Below are 20,993 nucleotides of genomic sequence, written 5' to 3' on the forward strand. Positions count from 1 at the left end.
ATAAGCCGGATGCCTGAAGACCCTTCCCCCAAGCGATGAGAGTCCCAGAGTCTCTGGAGGGGGAGTCCAGAGAACTCTGTGCTTTCCCTGCTGCAGAAGCAGCAGCTTTAGCAAATGACAAAAAGGGCCCGTAGAGGTAATGGAAGGCGCGGTTCACTCAGGCGCACATATTCAAAGAGCATCTCGGATAAGCTTTCAGAAAGGGAAAATAATTGTGTGCTAATTGGTCTGTTGACAGAGACTGTCCTGCCTTCAGAAAGCCCTGATGGATCTCAGGTTCATTAGCACATCCAATTTTCCATAAATACCAGATCGTGCAAACCCTCCTTCCAGCGAGCCTGCTCTCCTCCCCTGGCCCTTCGCTCCCCCACTGCTCTTGTCCTACCTAGAGAGACACCTGCAAAGCTAAGAGCGACTAAAATGGCCTTCTCGCTGTGAGTGATAGGACTGAGCAGGGGGAGCACAGCTGATGGTGTGTGTGTGCTTAAAAGAGCTGCAAATTGAATCCCAGGTTGCTGCGCTGAGGAATTCAGACAAGCCTTTTTAAGGATGCTTTTTGAGAACCGCTACTTTTTGCTATCCTGGGACCCACCTCAAGTTTTGTGTGGGCTCTTTTCAGTAAGCTCTGGAACATATCAAACCAAGTCCTTCCCCCACCTTCGATTAAGCAGAGGATAAGCTGCCACTAAGCAACAGGCTCCTCTGCGAATGGCTCTGGTCCCTTCCCAAGGGTCGTGGACAGCAGGTGTGGTAGATGTAACCAGCCCTTTACAGTTTGCAAAGTGTTTTCATGTGAACTATGTCATTGTGTGTCACCCCAACCCTATGGCAGAGACACGGGTGGATTCACAGTATTTATCAGCAGGTAAGACCGGAGTGTGCAGACTAATCAGAACAGGTACCAGCGGTGGTCCCAAAGCAGCATTCTGGAGGCCTCCTGAGGTCCATTCGCCCCTTGGTTACCATGAAGGGGAGATCTGGGGGCTCCAAGGGAAGGATAAAGGCAGTGAAGGTGGCACCCAGGGGGTTGGGTGAGGACTGTTTACCAGCTGTCACAGAGTGGTTTAATATTCTAATAATTGGCATAGCCATAGCAGCTGAATGTAAGCCCTGGCCACAGGGGAGTCAAACCATTGGTAACTCCATGTCCTGGAGTTCATGGACTTCTCGAGTCATAAAAATGATGAGCACCAAGGCCAAAACTCAATCCCAGGTCTTCTAACTTGAGCAGGTTTGTTTCCCACTAAGCCAGGCAGCCTGCTTTCACCTTTCAAGCATTTTATTGTCTCAGCACGTGCCAGCCACCGCGGAGGGACCTGGAACCGCATGCAGGCTGCAGAGTACCTACTGCTCTAAGCCCTTCCGCCATACCTGTGGGCATGGGGAGGTGGCAGTGGGGATGTCAACAGCTGCAATGTAACGTGACAAATCCTGTAATGGAGCTGTGTACTGATCAGGGTCAACCTTGCAACCGAGTGGGATGTTCAGCGGGGTCTCAGAGGAATGTGTCAGATAAACAAAAGGGGCCAGTGTGCCTCTCTCTCCATGTTGGTGAAAAAAGTGGCTAACAAGGGGTAGAAAGTAAGAGTGCTCCTGCTTTGAGAAATAAGAAACAGGCAGATGTGCCGGAGGATTTTTTCCTTCACCAAGGCTGAGCAGGTGAGCAGAACCCCTCATGCCACCCACCTCGATCCAGAATCATGACAATGCTGGAAGCCAGCTCTACTATTGCAAAGGCTTGTTCAGTAGAAGCAAGTGGGTGGCAGGTGCCGCAGTGCCAGCGAAGGAGTGTTAGCTGGCAGGGATGCGTCCAGCCTACTGGCCCTTGCTCTATGGATCTGGAAAAGTATGTTAGAGCAAAGAAATGGCTTTGGTGGAACACTTTACAGCCAGGACAGAATGGACGGGTCAACCCTATCAAGTGAGCAGAGTGGTGGGATAGGGCGCTGAGACCTCCCTTGGCTCCTGGTTTAGCATGTGTTCTTGGACAGGTACATGGTTCTCTAGACCTCACTAAGCTACATGAGTAAGGACCTAGAGGAATGGAAGTAGGAGAAAACACTAAATGATCCTTATTTTCTCATGATTCTCTGAATTGCATCCCACGGGGAGAGCACATTGCACTCCTCAACAGAGAAAACTCCAGGCTGATCAATCCCATGGAACATGAATTATTATCTCACACTCCATGTGTGATTGGAGGAATTCTAAAGAGAGCCTTCCAAGGATGGCGGCCACTCCACTTTTGCAGAGATGGGCAGTGGCTCTGGTTCTGGAAAGTGCATCTGCAGGCCCTATAATAGATGTGGCTTTGGGTGCCTTCCCATCGCTCACTCTACCACCTGCAGGCTTTGCCAAAGAGATGAGTCCAGTAAGCCATATTTGAGACTATGTATTAGACTCTTTATATTGGACTAAAGTGGACCTTGAACCAGATTTTTTCCTACAGGGAATTTAGAACTGATACTGAGAGAAAAAATTTAAAGGGTGGTGGTGGACATCCTTAAAATTCAGAATAATAACTATCAAGCCATTATTATGTGCCAGGAATGGAGACTACAACAATGAACATGAGTGGTTCCTGCCCTGATGGCACTGGCTGAGAGAGCAAACAGACAGTGTTCAGTGTGGGCCTAAGTCAGCTCCAGAGCAAGGCAGAGCTAAATGTAACCTGGAGTCATTGGTGTACAGAAAAGTCTAGAACAAACAAAGGAAAGAACTTGGACAGGAGAAGCCGGAAGATGAAGCAGATAAAGAAAACAGATGGCATGTGTTCCAACAAGAAACAGAGACTGTAACCTGGGCGTCTCACTGCCCTTTTACAAGACCCATGTGTCTGGAAGGTATTTAGTGTCTTGTCCTTGGAGATCTGTGATAGTCTTCACCACAGTCCTCTTGATAAACCACCTTTATGCTCAAGTGACCTTGAGTAGCTTTGTTTCTTTCAACTAAACATGCTTCTGTGCCCTTGTATACACACTAAACCTAACCTATGTGGAAAACAGGGTCAGTGACTCAGTCAGTCAGTCAGTCAACAAACCTTTACTCATTACCCATACTGTGGCAAGCTCTGCACTCTCACTGGGAACCAAATATGAATAAGACCCAGTCCCTCCCACAAGGACCTCATAGTCTCAGAGGTCACCATGTTAGCTAGCAATTATAGTTCAAATGATGAGCCCTATAAAAGAGGCACATGCTTGAGACACTGAAGAAAAGCATTTAACTACTCTGGGAGTCAGAAAAGGCTACACAAAGAAGTAATCTTTTTGACTTGAGCAAAGAAGGGTGAGGGAAAGACACTTAGGTAAACAGACAAGCAAAACCAACAGCAGGTGCCAGGGATGTGAGTATATTTGAATAAAAGACAACTCATTAAATAGGACTGGGTTACATGATAGAAATGGTAAGTGAAGTGCTGAGGCGGGAAATGGGTTGAAAAGAGACAAGAGAACAGTACAGATAGATCTTCAATGGCTTTATGGTTTTGTTATGAAGAGGAATTATTATTTTTTCCAGCCCCAATTGTGCTGTGGCTCATGCATTCTATATATTTTCTTATTTGATCCTCACAGAAATCCATCAAGGTAAAAAATATTCTAATTATTCAACAGTTTTAAGGGTGAGAAAACCAAGGCTCAGAGTAGTTTGGTAACTTGCTCCTAGCCCGCCATGAGCAAAGACTCTTGGGTGCGATCCAATGTTCTTTCCATTGCGTCACACTGCCCCCATGACTGGGGTGCGGTGGTTTAAACAGGGAGATGGTACATGATGATTTGCATTTATGCAAGCAGCAGAGAGGGTGTATCAGGGAGAGGAGCTGAGAATGGAGACAGGAAGACTAGTTAGAAAGATATGCAAGAAAACCAGGCAAGCATTGATCAGCTCCTGAATTAAGGGGATGGCAGGCGCATGAGGAGGCAGCGAAGGGTGTATTGTAAACACATCCAATGCAGTGATTAGAATGATGGATCATGGAGTCTAAGTAAGGCAAACAGGCAAATGAGGCCATGATAGAAAGTGAAAAGTTGGTCAGGTCAAAGGATAGGAAGAAACATTAACGGGACCTTTGAGTTGTTGATCCAGACCTACCTTTCATTTCTAGACAAGATCAATTCTTCTCCACCTTCCACACAGCCCACTCACGACAGGACTGAAGGGGAAAAGGGGCTTCCCCAGAGTTCTGTCTTCTTGGTCAAATCCAGTCTATGCTACTAATAGTCTTCTTTCACCATTTTAAGCTGCCTAAGAGACCAGCCTCCCAAGTGTACCCTAAATCCTTGTTAACTTCAGCCATTGTCCTGTCTCAGACTCTCACTGCAGACACAGTACATCCCCTGATCCGACCTCTTCTCTTCCGGTAACATCCATCTTGCTCTCTCAGTCTCATGATCGGTCTTCAGCCAGATCCTCTATAGCCTTGATCTCTTCTCAAGAGTCAGCTTCATCTTTTTGCGTTAGCCATAGCCCAGGAGATGCTGAAGACAGGGGTTCCCTTGCAGTCTTCTCTAGTGGTGGCCACTGCTTTTGCAGACCTCACACTGCTGGGCAAGGCAGTGAGGGGGGTCAGCCACTGTGCTATCCTGGACACTGTTCCTCCTTCCTCTCGAGCCATCTCTGGCTCCTTTGAAGCCAGAACCATCAGAACTCTATCACCCACGATCCCTCCTTGTTGTTGTCTATTTTTCTTATTAGTCCCCTTGATGTGTTCGGGATTTCCGGTATTAAGCTTGCTTACCACTGTCTCAAATCCCCTGCTTCTTTTTTCTTTCATCTTACACACACACACACACACACACACACACACTTTGTTCAATCCAGCTCTCCACCTACTCCATGCCTGCCTGTACTTGAAGTGCCAAATGTAGCTGGTAAAACTCACAGCTATGCTGATTGGTCCCATGTTATAATTATGACCATGGATCTCAAATGGGCCCTCAAGGCTGCCCAATAATCCACAACATTTATCTAGTAGTTGAAACACCTAACCCCTACTCTTCCGAAACCATTTCCTACCTTCTTTTCTCAACAATTCCTTCTCCTTCCTTTTAGCCAAGGACTCCAAGTCTTGTGTCATCGAGGAATTGGATCCATCAGACAAGGACATCCGTATCCTCCCACCACATCTACATCCTACTGTGTGGTGTCCTGTGCACCTGAATGCTTCCTGCTACAAAGGATGGAATGTTTATGCTCCTATGTAAGACCTACCCCTCCACGAAATATCAGCCTCTCCTGCCTACCCATTTGCTCTTTCAATTGCCTTCTGTCCTTCCTGCATCATCATTTTCTCCCTCTCTCCTGAGTCATTTCAATCAACGTGACAAGATTCAAATATCTCCCATCTTAAAAACAAAATCTCCACCTCTCTTGACCTTCCACTACTCTCCAGCTATCACCCATTTTTTCTGTTTGCCTTTACAGCAAAACCCTTAAAGAACTGTCTCTACTCCTCTGATTCCTCACTTTGCTTTCTCTCTTGAACCTTCTATACTCAGCCTTTTGTACCTGTCATGTCACTGAAACCACTCTTACCTAGGCTGCTCGTTACCTCCATGTTGCCAGATTGATGGTCCATTCTCTGACTGCTTCACAGCATCTAACACAGTTGGCTGCTCCTTCTTTTGTGAAACACTTGCTTCACACAGTCATGTGACAGGACTTTGGTTCTCTCCATTCCTTTCTGCCTGGTCTCAGCCTCCTCTGTTGGATCCTCCTCCTCTTCCCCATTTCTGAATATTGCTATGCTGCACAACTCAGCCCTCGAGCTGCTTTACTGGCTACATTCACTCCTCAAGTGATCTCATCTCATCCTTTCCCATAGTATTAAATACCAACTACACATGTGTATGTAGTTGTATGCCAAATCTATATCTCCACTCATGAACTTTCTCTTGAAATCCTAGTGTTTCTATCCAACTGCCTGTTAGATATCTCTACTTGGATGTCTAATAGGAATGTCAAACTCAATGTGTCTAAAACCAAGCTCTTGATTTGCTTCTTTCAGATTGGCACCTCCCCTAGCATTGCCCTTCTCAGTAAATGGAATCACTGTTCATCTGGTTGCTCATGCCAAAAATCTTATAGTTAATCTTGATTCCTTTCTTCTAATTTATTAGCTAATCCTGGAGGCTCTACCATCAAACTATATCCTGTATCTGCCAGCTTCTCACTACCTCTAGAGAGCAGCTTTGTCTGAGCAGGCCACCACTGTTTCTTCCCTTGACCAGTGCATCCGTCTCCACGATCCCTCTTTCTCTTCTCTTCCCTAATCAGTAATGCCCTCATGATCATAACATCCTTTATTGATCTCTGTCTCAGGCAGTCTACCACCAGGGGGGCGAAAGATAAAATTTTCTCTGTAGGCTCATCTCCCACTTCACCCCTCTTTTGACTGCACTCCAGCTACATGACACAGTGTTTCTGGACCATAACAAGCACACTCCCACTTTGGGGCAATTGCACCTGCTCTCACTCAAGATACCCATGTGACCCCCTCCCTCCCTTCATTCAGATCTCTGCTTAAATGGCATTTCTTCAAACAGGTCCATCATTCTCTTTCCTCTTCCCTGGCTCCACCTCTTCATTTCATTAATCCCACCTGACATTATATATTTAATTCATGATGTCCCCATCACTAGAATTTAAACCTCATGAGGGCAGGGACTTCATATGTTTTGTTCACTCTGGGATTCTCTGTAGCCAGAGCAGTGCATGACACATAACAAGTGTTCAATAAATACCTACTGAATGAATAAATAAATGAACAAAACTTCCTTCAAATTTTGGGTGTGATAAAAGCAGCATATAATACAAGACTGACCACCACTTGCCACCTTAACTTTGTATTTTGAATAAAATAATCCAGCATTCTCAAGTATTGTCATTGGTCTTCCCTTCCTTAAAACAATATGAACTTACCTAGAAATCTCCTAGATATAGGTAGAGAAGATGGGATGGAGGTTATGATTATTAATGTTATAATAACTATTGATCATTTTCCAACATGCATGGGATCATATCACTCCTCTGCTTAGAACTCTCTGGTTGTTTTTCACTGCACTTTGACATATTAAAATTCCATATCATGGCTATGTAATCTGGTTCCAGTCTACTGCTGAACCCCATTTAGTACCAGTATCTTCCTGTTCACCTTACTGCAGTCACAGCAGTCTTTTCTGTGTTCTAAGGCATCAATCTGGTTCCTGCCCCAGGGCCTTAGCATTTACTGTTCTTGCTGTCTGAATACTCTTCCTTCAGATCCTTCAGATGTCAGGCTGACATCTGTCTAAAGTCTAAACCCAAAGTGACCTCCCTGGACCAACCTGGCTAATATTAGCTGCTCCCTTCTCTCACCCCAGGAAATCTGTACCTTATGACTCTGTCTTTTCTTTGTATCTTTATCTAAAATTACTTTGCTTTTATACTTGTTTAATATCCTCATCCCTCACCGGAATGGAACCTCTGCAGAATAAGGACCTTGTCTACCTTTCACAACAGTCCATTGGCTAGAGACTGCCTCAGAGTAGAAGCCTACATGTCTATTGGCTGTACAGTGAAGACCTGGGCGACATTTTAGGGCTGGTTGTGCCTGTGTCAAAAAGCTTCTTTTCCATGTCCATCAGTCAGGTCTGGCTGACTTGGAGCTGGCTAAGATGCTAGCTTCCCCTTTGGTTTCTCTCTGCCTTTCTGCCCTCCCTCTCCCAGTACTTCACAGGCTGTTACCTTGATGGCCCCTGTGGCTATCTGGATATGGTGCAGCCGCCTCAGTGTGCTCTCTCTGTCGATGAAGTAGGAGGCTGCCAGCTGGTGCAGGGTCTCCAGGGACACGGCAGAGCTGTTTCCACTGGCCCCAACCACAGGAGCACTTCCTGCTGTGTCTGTCTTGCGGCTCAGTTTTCGCTTGTCCACAAAAATGGTCAGGGACTCTTCTCCTATCACAAACAACATGGGTTCATTGGTGAGGCCTTCTGCTCCCTAATCCCCTACCAATTCAAACATGAAACCCTTGGCCAGAATAGTCGGCGCTCAGAAGGAGTCTGTTGCCCCTGCTGACGACCTCTTCCCCATCACGGTCTCTAGAACAGTCTCATCAGACAGTGCACAAGGTAATGGGCGTCACTGCCCGAGAGGCCCTCCTCTCTTTCCTTCATTCTTTAACTATCCCATAGCTCATCCCCTCCCCTCCAGCTTATCCATTTAACATCCTTTATTGATCTCAGTCTCAGGCAATCTACCTCCATGGGGGAGATAAAATTTTCTCTCTCAAGTTGTTTATGAGAAGTCACCATGGGTATTTCTGCTCCCTCAGAAAGGGCAAAAGCCTTGAAGTTCAACCTCCCTCCTCCCCATCAAACACTCAACACCTACCACATGCCGGCAGCTGGCCTGAACCCTTGGAGAGATTCTTTTTGTCCATCAGACAGTGAGCTAAATATTATAATAAATCCTGCTTTCTTCTTCCTAGGGCAGAGAGAACTCTGCCTCCTCAGAGGTTTTGATTTGGCCAGAAGCTGTACCATCCCCACTCCCAACCTCGTCCCCAACCAGCCCAGAACCACTGGAATTTGTTTGGCCAGTTACCAATTTTTAGAGAGGTCAGCAGGGGTCAGGGACTCAATGGACATTTACTTCTTTGCCTAAGGGTCTGACAACTATAGCCACAGCAAATATTAGGACGTGGAAAAGCCTCTGGGTTAAAAGGTTCTGTCAAAAGAAAACTGGGAGCGCCCCCTGCTGGCAAGTTCTTAGTAGGAGTCTGTCAGTCCCCCCACCTCCTTACCCAGCACCCCCTCCTCAAGGAGGATGCTTATAAGCAAATAGCAATGTTCTGGATGTCGTGAGTTGGATGTCAAGAGATTATATTGTTCTCAAAGGCACCAGAAAGGAAATATTTCTCAGGCAATAACAGGCCAGGAAGAACAAAGACCCAGGAAGACTCAAGCTATACTCAAAGGGTCTTTAAGCTGTATTCAATGATCTGACAGCCAGTTAGTGTAGGATCACGATGTTCTTACCTCCAAGAGTGGCAGAAAGTAAGAAATGAGTGCCGTACTTTTTAATCAGGTTTTCGGTAACCTGTTGTAGGTTGGGTCTCCTTCCGAGGAGGCGAATGTTCCGGATAAACTCTGGGGCAAGAGGCAATGGCAAACTGAAGAAGTCCTTCCTTTCCAGAGCCAAGTTGTTTACTTTCCAACGGGCAAATTCCCTGGAGGAAAAGTCAAGGGATAAAGAAAAGCTCAATGTATTTAAGAACAAGAAGCATAAAATCTGAAGTAAGAAATGTTCTTTCTCCACTTGCACCAGCCTCCCCTCCCCTTAGCACACATCTCTCCACCCAGAGGCACCTGGTGCCTGAAAGAGGCCTCCACCCAGCCTCCCGTTCCCAGGCTGTGAGAAAGACCTACCTCGGCTGACCTCCATCGGAACCTACTCCCATCTGGCTTTCTTACTGGAGAGTAGCTAATCGGCTTATTCGTATGAAGGTAGTCGTGTAGTATAGTGTAGTATGGGGAAAAATATGCCAACAATGAAAACATGAGAACAGTGGTCTGCAGAGATATGATCTAGTTACAGTTGTCCCTCAGTGGATGAATCACATCAGCTATCATGGCCTCAGGTACCCATTTGTAAAGTCAGGAGTTTGGTCTGCAACAACAGTTCTCAAACTTTTTGGTCTCAGGACCCCTTCACACTCAAAAAATGACTGTACCCCCATATTTATGTGGCTTATAGCTATTGATGATTACCACTTTAAAAAATAAAACTGAGAAAATTTAAATATATTATTTTATTTAAAGATCACAGCAGTAAATCTATTACATATAATATAAATAGCATATTTTTATTACAAAAACCATATGTCCTGAAACAAAACCAATTTAGCAAGAAGAGTGGTATTCCTTTGCATTTTTGCAAGTCTCTTTAATATTTGGCTTAGCAGAAGAGAGCTGCATTCTCATATTTGCTTCTGCATTCAATCTGTTGTGAAAATTATGGATATTCTTCTTTGTGGATATTTGTTGTTCACTCAACAAATGCCATTCCTTAAAGGTTTGTTACAGCCTGGAATCTGAAACCATATTAAAGCACTTTTTATAACTCTGTTACATCAAAATCCAGCTTTCTATACTGTACTTTGAATGTATCCTTTTACCCTTCATGATTTTGGAACATCATGCATTGATCATCTAAAAAATATGGGATCACTGAATTATTCAGATCTTCCACATTGTGACACTTTTCATCATATAATATAAAAATGCCATATTTGTTAATATCACCACAAATCTCATGAGTAAAGTTGTTAAATATTGGAGCTGCTACCAATCTCATAATGACAAATATGAGTTTTCCAAAACTCTAATTTTCATTTGAAAGCTTAAATTTTATCATTGGCAACAAATACTATTAGTTGTTTTCCTTGAAGAGGTAGGTTTACTTTATTCCCTATTTTTTTTTTTTTTTGAGAAAATGTTTACCAGACATTAAAGTCTAAATAACAATAGTTTGTCTGTTGGTTCTTCTTTCAAGAAAAATTCAGTTCCAATGAAAAAGCAGCTAGTTCAGTTCACAATTCAATCACAAAAGCATTTTTCCTTGACAATCATCATTCTTCAGTACCCTCAGATGTGCTTTAGGTGTATTTTCCATTTCATCATACAAAATATTAAAAAGACATGTATTCAAGGGTCAAGATCCAATAAAATTAGTAAACTTGACTGCTTCAAGGACATTCTTATATGAATCTAGCATGCATGCATACGCGTGTGTGTGTGTGTGTGTGCGTGTAGGTGCAAGTATATAATGATAAAGAATACGTGACTACTGGTTCATTTGGTGAGACTGCCTTTATTCAAATTAGGATGATTTGTTTTCACACCATTAATGCAGATGTCAACATGGACATCCTGAAAAGACCTAAGAGGACCCACCTTTTGAGAAGCCCTATAATACAAGATGGCAAAATTCCTTTCCAGTCTCATCTACACTTTTAATCTTCGTGCTTTGCTCCTTACTGTAATGTCTGTATTTTAAAGGGGACACTTTTCTAAGAGGAATCTGTCCTGGGATGAAATTTAAAGGATCACATCCATTAGTAAGAAAGGACTCTTCCATGGCCTTTCACATTATACTCGTAAGGACCAGCTCCACTGCCTTAGGGAACAACAAAATTCAAAGTCTTATCAACCTTCTCACCCATCCCAACTCTGCTCTTCATGACAGTGCTAAAGCTTAGTCTTTCTCCCCAAATCCATGGACTACAAATTATAGGGCTGTAGAAAAATAAAAGAATTCCAAAATAAGTGAATAAAAGTCCATGCCCAATTTAAAGCTATAAAATTCTCCCATCTAACTCTAGGGACTGACAGAGAGGAGGGGCATGTACCAAATATTACCAGGGAAACAAAAGAAAAGAGATGACTGATAATTCAAGGTTCCAACAAAGTCTTTTAAGATTCCCATTGTGTGGCTTTATTTATCTAAGCAGGCAAGTTCATAATAACATATTATCATTTATTTCCTTTGTACAGGAAATGTTAAACTTTAATTAAAGTATAGGGTATTTGTCAAACTGTTTTCTACCCCCAATCCCCCTGCAGCATGAAAAACAACTGCTTGATCTCACGTTTAATTGGCCAAATGGCCAATCAAAAGACACAGGGTGGTTTAATAGATTTTTTTTTAAAGACCCAACTATATGCTGCCTACAAGAGACTCACTTCAGCATTAAGGACACCTATACTGAAAATGAAGGGATGGAAAAAGATATTCCATGCAAATGGAAACCCAAAGAAATCTGGGGTAGCTATATTTATATCAGTTAAAGTAGACTTTAAGCCAGACTGTAACAAGAGACAAAGAAGGGCATTATAAATGACAAAGGGATCAATTCATCAAGAAGATACAACATTTGTAAATATGCACCCAACGTAAGAGCACCTAAACATATCAAGCAAATATTAACAGATCTGAAAGGAGAAATAGACAGCAATTCAACAATAGGAGGAGACTTCAATACCTCACTTAAAACAAGGGCGAGACCATCCAGACAGAAAATCAACAAGGGAACATTGGCCTTAAACTACATATTAGACCAGATGGACATAACAGATATTTGCAGAACATTCCATTCAACAGCAGCAGAAAACACATTCTTCTCCAGAACACATGGAACATTCTTCAGGGTAGATCACATGTTAGGTCACAAAACAAATTTTAATAAATTTAAGAAGACTGAAATCATATCATGCATCCTTTTCAGCCACAATTGTATGAAACTAGAAATTACGAGAAGTGGAAAATTCACAAATACATGAAGATTAAACAACATGCCCCTGAACAACCAATAGGTCAAAGGAGAAATTAAAAAGTATCTTGAGACAAATGGAAATGGAAATACAAATACCAAAACTTATGGGACGCAGCAAAAGTAGTCCTAAGTGGGATGTTTGTAGCGATAAATGCCTACATGAAGAAAAAATAAAGATCTTAAATAAAAACCTAATTCATACCTCAAGGAACTAAGGAATTAAGCCCAAAGTTAGTAGAAAGAAGAAAACAGCAAAGATCAGAGTGGAAATGAATAGCATAGAGACTAAAATGACAATAGAAGAGATCAATGAAAATAAAAGCTGGTTTTTGGGAAAGATTTTTAAAATAGACAAATCATTAGCTAGACTAACCAACAAAAAAGGAAAGAAGACTCAAATAAATAAAACTGGCAATGAAAGAGGAGACATTACAACTGATATCACCCAAATACAAAGGATCACAAGAGACTACAATGAACAATTATACCCAATAAATTGAACAAACTATGAGAAATGGATAAATTCCTAGAAACAAAACCTACCAAGACTGAATCATGAATAAATAGAAAATCTGAACAGACCAATTACTAGAAAGAAGATTGAATCATTAATAAAAAACCTCCTAACAAACAAAAGTCCAGGATCAGATGACTTTCACTGGTGAATTCTACCAGACATTTAAAGAATTCTTACCAATATTTTCCAAAATCTTCCAAAAAAACAGAAGAGGAGGAAAAACTTCCAAGGCCAACATTACCCTGATACCAAAACCAGACCAAAACCATGCTGCAGTGGGGTTTAGGACAGAATTTGCATAAAGACATATGCAAAAATCCCCAACAAAATATTAGCGAACTGAATTTAACAGTACAGAAAAAGAATTATACACCATAATCAAGTCGGATTTATTCCAGGAATGAAAGGATGGTTCAACATTTGCAAATCAATCAATGTGATACACCACACTAATAAAACTAAGAATAAAAATCATATGATCATCTCAATAGATGCAGGAAAAGCATTTGACAAAATTCAACATCCATTTGTGATAAAACCTCTCAATAAAAAATATAGAGAGGGTACATACCTCAACATAATACATATCCTATATGACAAGCCCACAGCTAACATTATACTCAATGGTGAAAAGCTGAAAGCTTTTTCTCTAAGATTGGATCAAGACAAGGTTGCCCACTCCTGCCAATTTTATTCAACATAGTACTGGCAGTCCTAGCCAGAGTGATTAGTCAAGAAAAAGAATTAATAAGCATCCAACTCAGAAAGAAAGAAGTAAAACTGTCAATTTGCAGATGACATGGTATTATATATAGAAAACCCTAAAGACTCCACCAAAAAAAACCTGTTAGAATAAACAAATCCAGCAAAGTTGCAAGACACAAAATCAATATACAAAAATCAATTGCATTTCTATAAACTAATTAAAAAACCAGAAAGAGATATTGAGGACAATGGTGACTAACATAACATAATTTAAAAAAGGAAATAATCCCATTTAAAATAGCAACAAAAGGAATTAAATACCAAGAAATAAATTTAACCAAGAGTGTGAAAGGTCTGTACACTGAAAACTATATGATACATTGATGAAAGAAATTGAAGAAAACACAAAATAAATGGAAAGATAGTCTATGATCATGGATTGGAAGAATCAATATTGTTAAAATGTCCATGCTATTCAAAGCAATCTACAGATTCATTGCAATCCCTATTAAATTTCCAATGGCATTTTCCATAAAATAGAAAAAACAATCCAAAAATGTGTATGGAACCAAAAAGACCCCAAATAGTCAAAGCAATCTTGAGAAAAAAGAACAAGGCTGGAGTCATCACACTTCCTAATTTCAAACTGCATTACAAAGCTATAGTAGCCAAAACAGTATGGTAATGGAATTAAAAACACATTGACATCTATGCTAAGCGAAATAAGTCAGAGCAAATACCATATGATTTCACTCACATGTGGAATTTAAGAAACAAAAACAGATGAACATAGGGGAAGGGAAGGAAAAATAAAATAAGATGAAAACAGAGAGGGAGACAAATCATAAGAGACTATAGGAAACAAACTGGAGGGGAGGTGGGTAGGGGTATGGGGTAACTGGGTGATGGGCAATAAGGAGGGTACTTGATGTAATGAGCACTGGGTATTATATGCAACTGATAAATCACTAAATTCTACCTCTGAAACAAAAAACAAAAACAAAACAAAAGCAAAAACAAAATCAGACACATTGATAGTGGAACAGAACAGAGAACCCAGAAACAAACTCACACATATATGGTCAATTCATTTGTGACAAATGGGCCAAAAATATACAATGGGGAAAGGACAGTCTCTTCAATAAATGGTAATGGGAAAACTGAAGAACCACATGCAAAAGAATTAAACTGGACCCCTATCTTCTACCATACACAAAGATCAACTCAAAACAAATTAAAGACTTAAACTTAAGACCTGAAACCATAAAACTCTTCGAAGAAAGCATAGGCAGTAAGCTCCTTGACATGGGTCTTGGTGATGGTGTTTTGAATCTGACACCAAACCCAGCCTCCCTGCTTTGTGGTAGGCTACACATAGACTTCATCAACTAATAAAGAATTTCTTTCCTATCATTTAGATTGGTAGGAGAAATAAAAAGCAGGCATTCTTCCATTTTTCACAATTTCTGACAATGGTCAAAACCCGTCATCAAAAGGAAAGATCACTTTACCATAGGGGTGACTCCCAACATAATTAAATTTAATAAATAAAAAATTATGTACTCAGTCCCTTCATTCAGGACTGCCGAACAGTACCTCCTACAAGCTTTCCTTGACCCTTCCATCCAAAGAGCACCCTCTCTCTCACTCTCTGTCCCCATGCTCTGCTTTAGGTATCTTTTTTAGCACTTACCACTACTCGACATAATACTTTTTTAAATTATCTTTCTCCCCTAGTAAAATATAAACTCTTTGAGGGCAAGATTGATTCTTTTGGTCTTATTCAACAGCAACAGAACAATGCTAGAAGTTCTAACTTGTCATACTGTTAGAATATACCTTTGTTGAATGATTGGGAGATTCTCTCATTTATTTTATTTATTTAAAATAAATAGTCACTCGTTTTATGTCATAGCTCTCCTAATCCTTTAATTGTTTGGAAATTATTGATGATTGGATAAAAAAATGTTACAGGATGAGAATACATAGAAGCAACTACCAATTAGTGATTGATCTGAAATGAAAGTAAAGTATCCTAAATGTGTATGCATATCAATGGGGAAATTAGATTTGACTTATAAAAATGTAATTTATAGGCATGATTTTGTACATTGTTTATACATAAATCAAGGCACAGATGGCATTTTCTTATGCTTTGGTAAACTGAGTCTGGGCCCTCTTCCATTGTCTTCAGCAGACATGGACAACTTCCAAACCCTGAGGCACATTCTTTTTTTTTTTTTAATTTTATTATGTTATGTTAATCACCATACATTACATCATTAATTTTTGATGTAGTGTTCCATGATTCATTGTTTGTGTATAACACCCAGTGCTCCATTCAGTACGTGCCCTCTTTAATACCCATCACCAGGCTAACCCATCCCCCCCTCCCCTCTAGAACCCTCAGTTTTTTTCTCAGAGTCCATAGTCTCTCATGGTTCATATCCCCGCTGAGGCACATTCTGAACCCATGGTCCACACTCTGAAGTCCAGTGAGTACAGAGCCCCCATTCAGACTCTGCTGTGCTTTACACCCTACATTAAGGATCAGCAGCCCCAACACCCTACAACAGGTCTAACGACAATTTCTGCCACACTCATAATGTTCAAGATCACCAAAAGAAGCAATAATTTTGGAGTCATGCACTTTTCCTTAGTCTTCATCACTATTTGTCCAACATCAGACTTGGAAAATCATATATTTTATCCAAACCAAAAAGAGTTTTGAGCATCTATTATTTAAATGAATGAGGCTATGGAAGCTCAGAAAGCTAAGTAATTTACCTGATGTCACAGAACTACCAAGAGGGAAATTTGGGCTGTTCTAATTAGAATAAACATTTTAGTACTATTTGCCAATATTTTTCACATTATTGTGAATGTGTACATTGAAAATTCTCTATGTGATGCACTGGGATCAGAACTGAGGAGACCAAGCACAGGAAGTCCTGCTACCCCAGACTTTTCCCAAATGCCCCAAGGGCTAAATGGGTCAATATATGGACATACCTGTCCAAACCCGTACCTGTCTCTATCCATTTGCAGTACCGGCAGGGGCCAGCATGCGTACCAGTTGAGAAGGTCTATTCCATTCCTCTTATGTTATGAGAAAACCATGAAACAGAGAGGTAAGTGGTTTGCTCAAAGCAATAGAACCAACTGGTACCAGAACAAAAAGCTAGTGTCCTGTCCCTCCCCCAGTGCTATTAATAACTATGATGGCAGTGACAATAGCAACAGTGAGACCCAGAGAGGTTAAGAAAGCCATTTGCATGAAGTTACACAGTAAGTAGCAGAGCTGAGATTAAAACCCAAGTCAATACCATACTGCTGTTTCTAGAACACAATTTCCCCCTGTGGAGGTTAAGTGTGGAGATTAATACACTTAATCTTAATAATTAGAACACTTTTACGGTATTCTAATTATTTTTAAATGTTTACTATCTTCTAGCAAAATTATTTCATTACCTGGAACATTTCATTCCTTTAGTTATCTATATAAACATGAGTTTACCATGTATCCAAAACACAGTGCAACATATACACTGAGGCAAAACCTTTTTGGATTAAGGTGGTTTCCATACACCCATTTGCAGAAGGAGAAATTGAGACCTAGTTAAAAATCAAGTCCATACACAGGGTACCATGGGAGAAATCAAAGATAAAGGCCTGATTCCAGCTCCTATGGCTGCTCAGGAAATTATGACACAGAATAACAAATGACTCAGAAAAATGAATGATACTGTCTTAGGAAGCATTTTATGAGCAAATAATAAAAAATAATGGTTAACATTTAATGAATTCTTAGTATATGCCAGGCATCCCAAACATCTTACAAGTATTAACCAATGCAATATCCAAAATACCACTATAAGGGGGGAAATATCCCCTTATCCTCATTTTACGGATGAGGAAATTAAGGCACAAATTGATTTGCCCAGTGGGTAACACCCAGTGGGTGGCAGAGTCAGGATTTAAATACAGGATGTGTGGTTTCAGAGTCCACAGTGTTTACCACCATGCTACTCCACCTACCCTGTGAAACTCAAAAGAGTAATCACAATTTTGTGAGTGTAAGAGTGTGTGTGTGTGTGTGTGTGAGGGAGAGAGAGAGAGAGAGAGGAAGAGAGAATTTCATTGGAGAAAGAATAGATACATAAGGATGGGAAATATATTTGAACACCCCCCAACACACACAAAAAAACAAAAGCCACTTCTGTGAACTGTATTGGGGTGTCCACCCAGAATCAGGCCTAGGCCTCAGCTGCCAGCAGGATGGCTCAGGCTCTGGAGGTGCCCAGTGGTTTTCTCTTCTACTTTACTAAGTTTCTTCCCTGCCCTTTGGGGCCCTTCATTGAATCAAAATAATGGGGGAAACATCTGTGAAAGGAGGTTAAGCCAGAAAGTGGTAAAAATGTACTTACGGAACTTATTAACCTGGTTCTTTCCAGCATCTGAAAACTTCAGAAGGCAATACTGGAAGGCATCCTGAGCTATTCAGAGAATAAATGCTCATTTCCGATTTTTTGTTTAGCAGGTTTTTTTTCCAGTAATAAAATAATCAAGGCTCTTTTTTTTCCCTAGGAAAAGGATGTTTTCTATATATCAATTATATTAACACACACTACTTCAATTAAGCCATCATCTTTGTTTCAATTAAGACATCAAATAAATCTCCATTTCAATTTCTCTTAAAACCTTCTCCCACAGTGTTTGTTACACAGTAAGCAGTCTGAGAGAGCAAACATCTCACACAGTAGGGAAGCCCCTGTGGAAAGTGCCTTTAGAACGGCAGAGACCACTACAGGGCTCACAGGTTAAGCCAAAGGGTGACCAGAACTCTCCAACGTGGACTCCACCTACAAAGGCATTCAAGCAGCACATCAGGAAGCTGCTATAATCAACAGAAGTTTACCCCATTTCCTGTCATACTTTAGATTCGCCTAGAGTAAACAGCACACACTTCTGTCAAAGGGTTAACATACCCATACAATCATTGATAACAACCAAAACAGAATTTAGGAAAGGTGTGATCCAGATTGGAGGGTAAAACCAATGTTATGGCCGCTGTCCAAACCAACACAGAGAATATGGTGGGCATGATCCAAAATCTCTCTCTACATTCTGACATTCTGAAATGATCGGAGTTATCTTTGTCCCAAACTGCTTAACACTCATGGTCCAGATTGCCAACAAATGATGCTTCTGGGTGTACATGAATTTAGGGATTTTCCCAGAACCGAAAGGGCCTACAGTAGGAGAGCAGAACCCCACCATGCCAAGCTCTGGCATCAGGAGCTCCGGAAGCACTTTGGGACGGGACCAGCTCTGGGTTTGAAGTGAGGATGTTCCTCACTTGAAAGATATAAATAAAGAATGCCTCCAAGTCGTGGCTACTATCTCTAATGTCACCAACCACACTGCAGCACTGTGTTCCTCCAAGTGATAAGAGGTCAGCAAGAACTCTGCCAGCAAGCGGGCCCCCCTGCAGGGCCCCACGCTCCTGGCGATGAAAGGCTCAGATGGGGTCCTCCATCCCAGGGGCTGTTTCCAGCAGCTCAGCACTGAAGCACCACTTTTCTGGCTTGTAAACTGAGAACATTGATCCAGCCCCCATGAAGAGACATTACCTATGAAACCTCCCTCCCTGGGAAGGCTGAAGGGAGAGAGCATTTTAGAAAGAAACCCACGGCTTAAAAACAAAACCAAAACTATACTTCAAGGAGGCTGAAATCTGGTAACAATGAATACTGCAGCCTACAATACACGTGCTTATGCTGAGACCTTGGGCTAATAGCTGGATTAATTGTTACCCGTTTTCCAATAGACCTATCTTTCCATTTCTGTGTGGGATGCATATTCAGGCACCTTTCCAAGGCCACCGATAATGGCTGTCATTGGGAAAGTCACATTTCCTGTATCATGAGCATGCAGCCCTACCTACCCAACCCCTCTGCCGTGACATCCCTGCAGGCTTGGCATCACCCCATCCCAGTGTCAGTGTGTCCCTGAGTGCCAGGAGCCCGTTTGTTCCTCTTGAGTTAGACCCCAGGCTGGGTTTATGGGGAGACAATGCCGTTTCCAGCAGAGCCAACCAATCCTCACCTGCTCACTCAGGTGGCACTTCTCAGAATAGGTTCTGGGACTCCCAGAGAGGTTGGGGAGAAGTCTTATGGCAGCCGTGGAGCCCAGGATGCCCACCTCCAAGCACTGCTTTGCAAACAATGGCAGAAAGAGTAGACTGTCATGATAGGAAATAATGCCCTTCTCCCCACTTTGGCCCTCCTGATCTACTTCCAATAACCTTTTCTGGGGAGCACCCTCCTCCAACCTTTAGTTTTTAAAGGGACTGTTGTGCTGAAAGGGACTGAGTTATCATTCTCCAAAAGGCTGTTTGGGTACAAACCATACTTGTAAGAAAAAAAAAAAAATGTATGACTGGTTTTCCCTGAAGAATGAAGGAAGACACAGGACAGATCATTCAGTAAAATATTTAAGAGCTTTGGAGCAAAAAAAAAGATGAATTAGCTTTAGCCAAAGACACAAATAGTTTTCTCATCATTTTTCCTGTTACTTTACATTGTCTATGTAAACTGTCAACCAATGACCAGGGAAAATTTCTCACATACCAAGCAGTTCTGGATAAATGCAAACGTCTTTGTTCTCAGAGCTCACCTTTCTCTCGCAGAGCTGCCTTTCCCCAGCTAGCTTGAGATTTGCCAGTTTGACACAGGAATCTCAATAAACCCCACTGATTTTCCTAAAGAGCCCCAGACACAAAGAAGCCTTCTTTTTCTTCATCCTTCTGCCAATATACCTCTTATCAAGGGCTAGTGCTCCCACCATAGAACTCAATCCACCATTGAGTTATTTACCTCAATGAGTCAGCTAAGATCGTTTGACATTCTTTTTTTTTTAAAGATTTTATTTATTTATTTGACAGTGAGATAGAGAGAAAGCACAAGCTGGCAGGCACAGGGAGAGGGAGAAGCAGGCTCCCTGCCAATCAGGGACCCTGTGGGGCTCGATCCCAAGACCCAGGGATCGTGACCTGAGCCGAAGGCAGACGCTTAACCTACTGAGCCACCCCAGGCGCCCCAAGATGGTTTGACATTCTTTAGCTGGACATTTTAGGGGCTGAGGGATATATCATGCTTTGGCTCTGGTACAGAAGGCAGTATTTCTAGACATATCACATCATCAGGAGATTTCTATCTCAACAACAGATTACTGTAATGTACTTAGCTATTAGAGCCTTTACTGCTATAATGAATAAGGCATGATTAATCTGAGCTATAAAAAGAAATTATAATAAAAAACCATAATCTCTTACATGAGTGTAGAGCTTTCCTTTCGTTTTTTTTTTTTTTTTTAATTCATACACAATTTTCACACCAGCTCAACTATTTTACCTATACAAGAAAGAACCTTGGGAAAGAGGAAGCGGAAATCCCA

The 20,993-nt window shown here is 41.6% G+C and overlaps 1 protein-coding gene across 1 annotated transcript in view; it reads right to left on the bottom strand.

The window, feature by feature from the left end:
* The window catches only part of BRINP2 (BMP/retinoic acid inducible neural specific 2), a 50,602-nt gene that overhangs the window by 13,057 nt on the left and 16,552 nt on the right, over positions 1 to 20,993 (bottom strand). Inside the window, exons 2-3 of the mRNA XM_035010735.1 lie at positions 9,018 to 9,208; positions 7,726 to 7,934 (exon numbers count right to left, since the gene is read on the bottom strand). Coding sequence (XP_034866626.1) covers positions 7,726 to 7,934; positions 9,018 to 9,208 — 400 coding nt within the window. The remainder of the gene's footprint in view (positions 1 to 7,725; positions 7,935 to 9,017; positions 9,209 to 20,993) is intronic.

The sequence above is a fragment of the Mirounga leonina genome, unplaced genomic scaffold (assembly GCF_011800145.1).
Source record: "Mirounga leonina isolate KUSES-001 unplaced genomic scaffold, KU_Mleo_1.0 Mir_154, whole genome shotgun sequence".
NCBI classification, from domain to species: Eukaryota; Metazoa; Chordata; class Mammalia; order Carnivora; family Phocidae; genus Mirounga; species Mirounga leonina.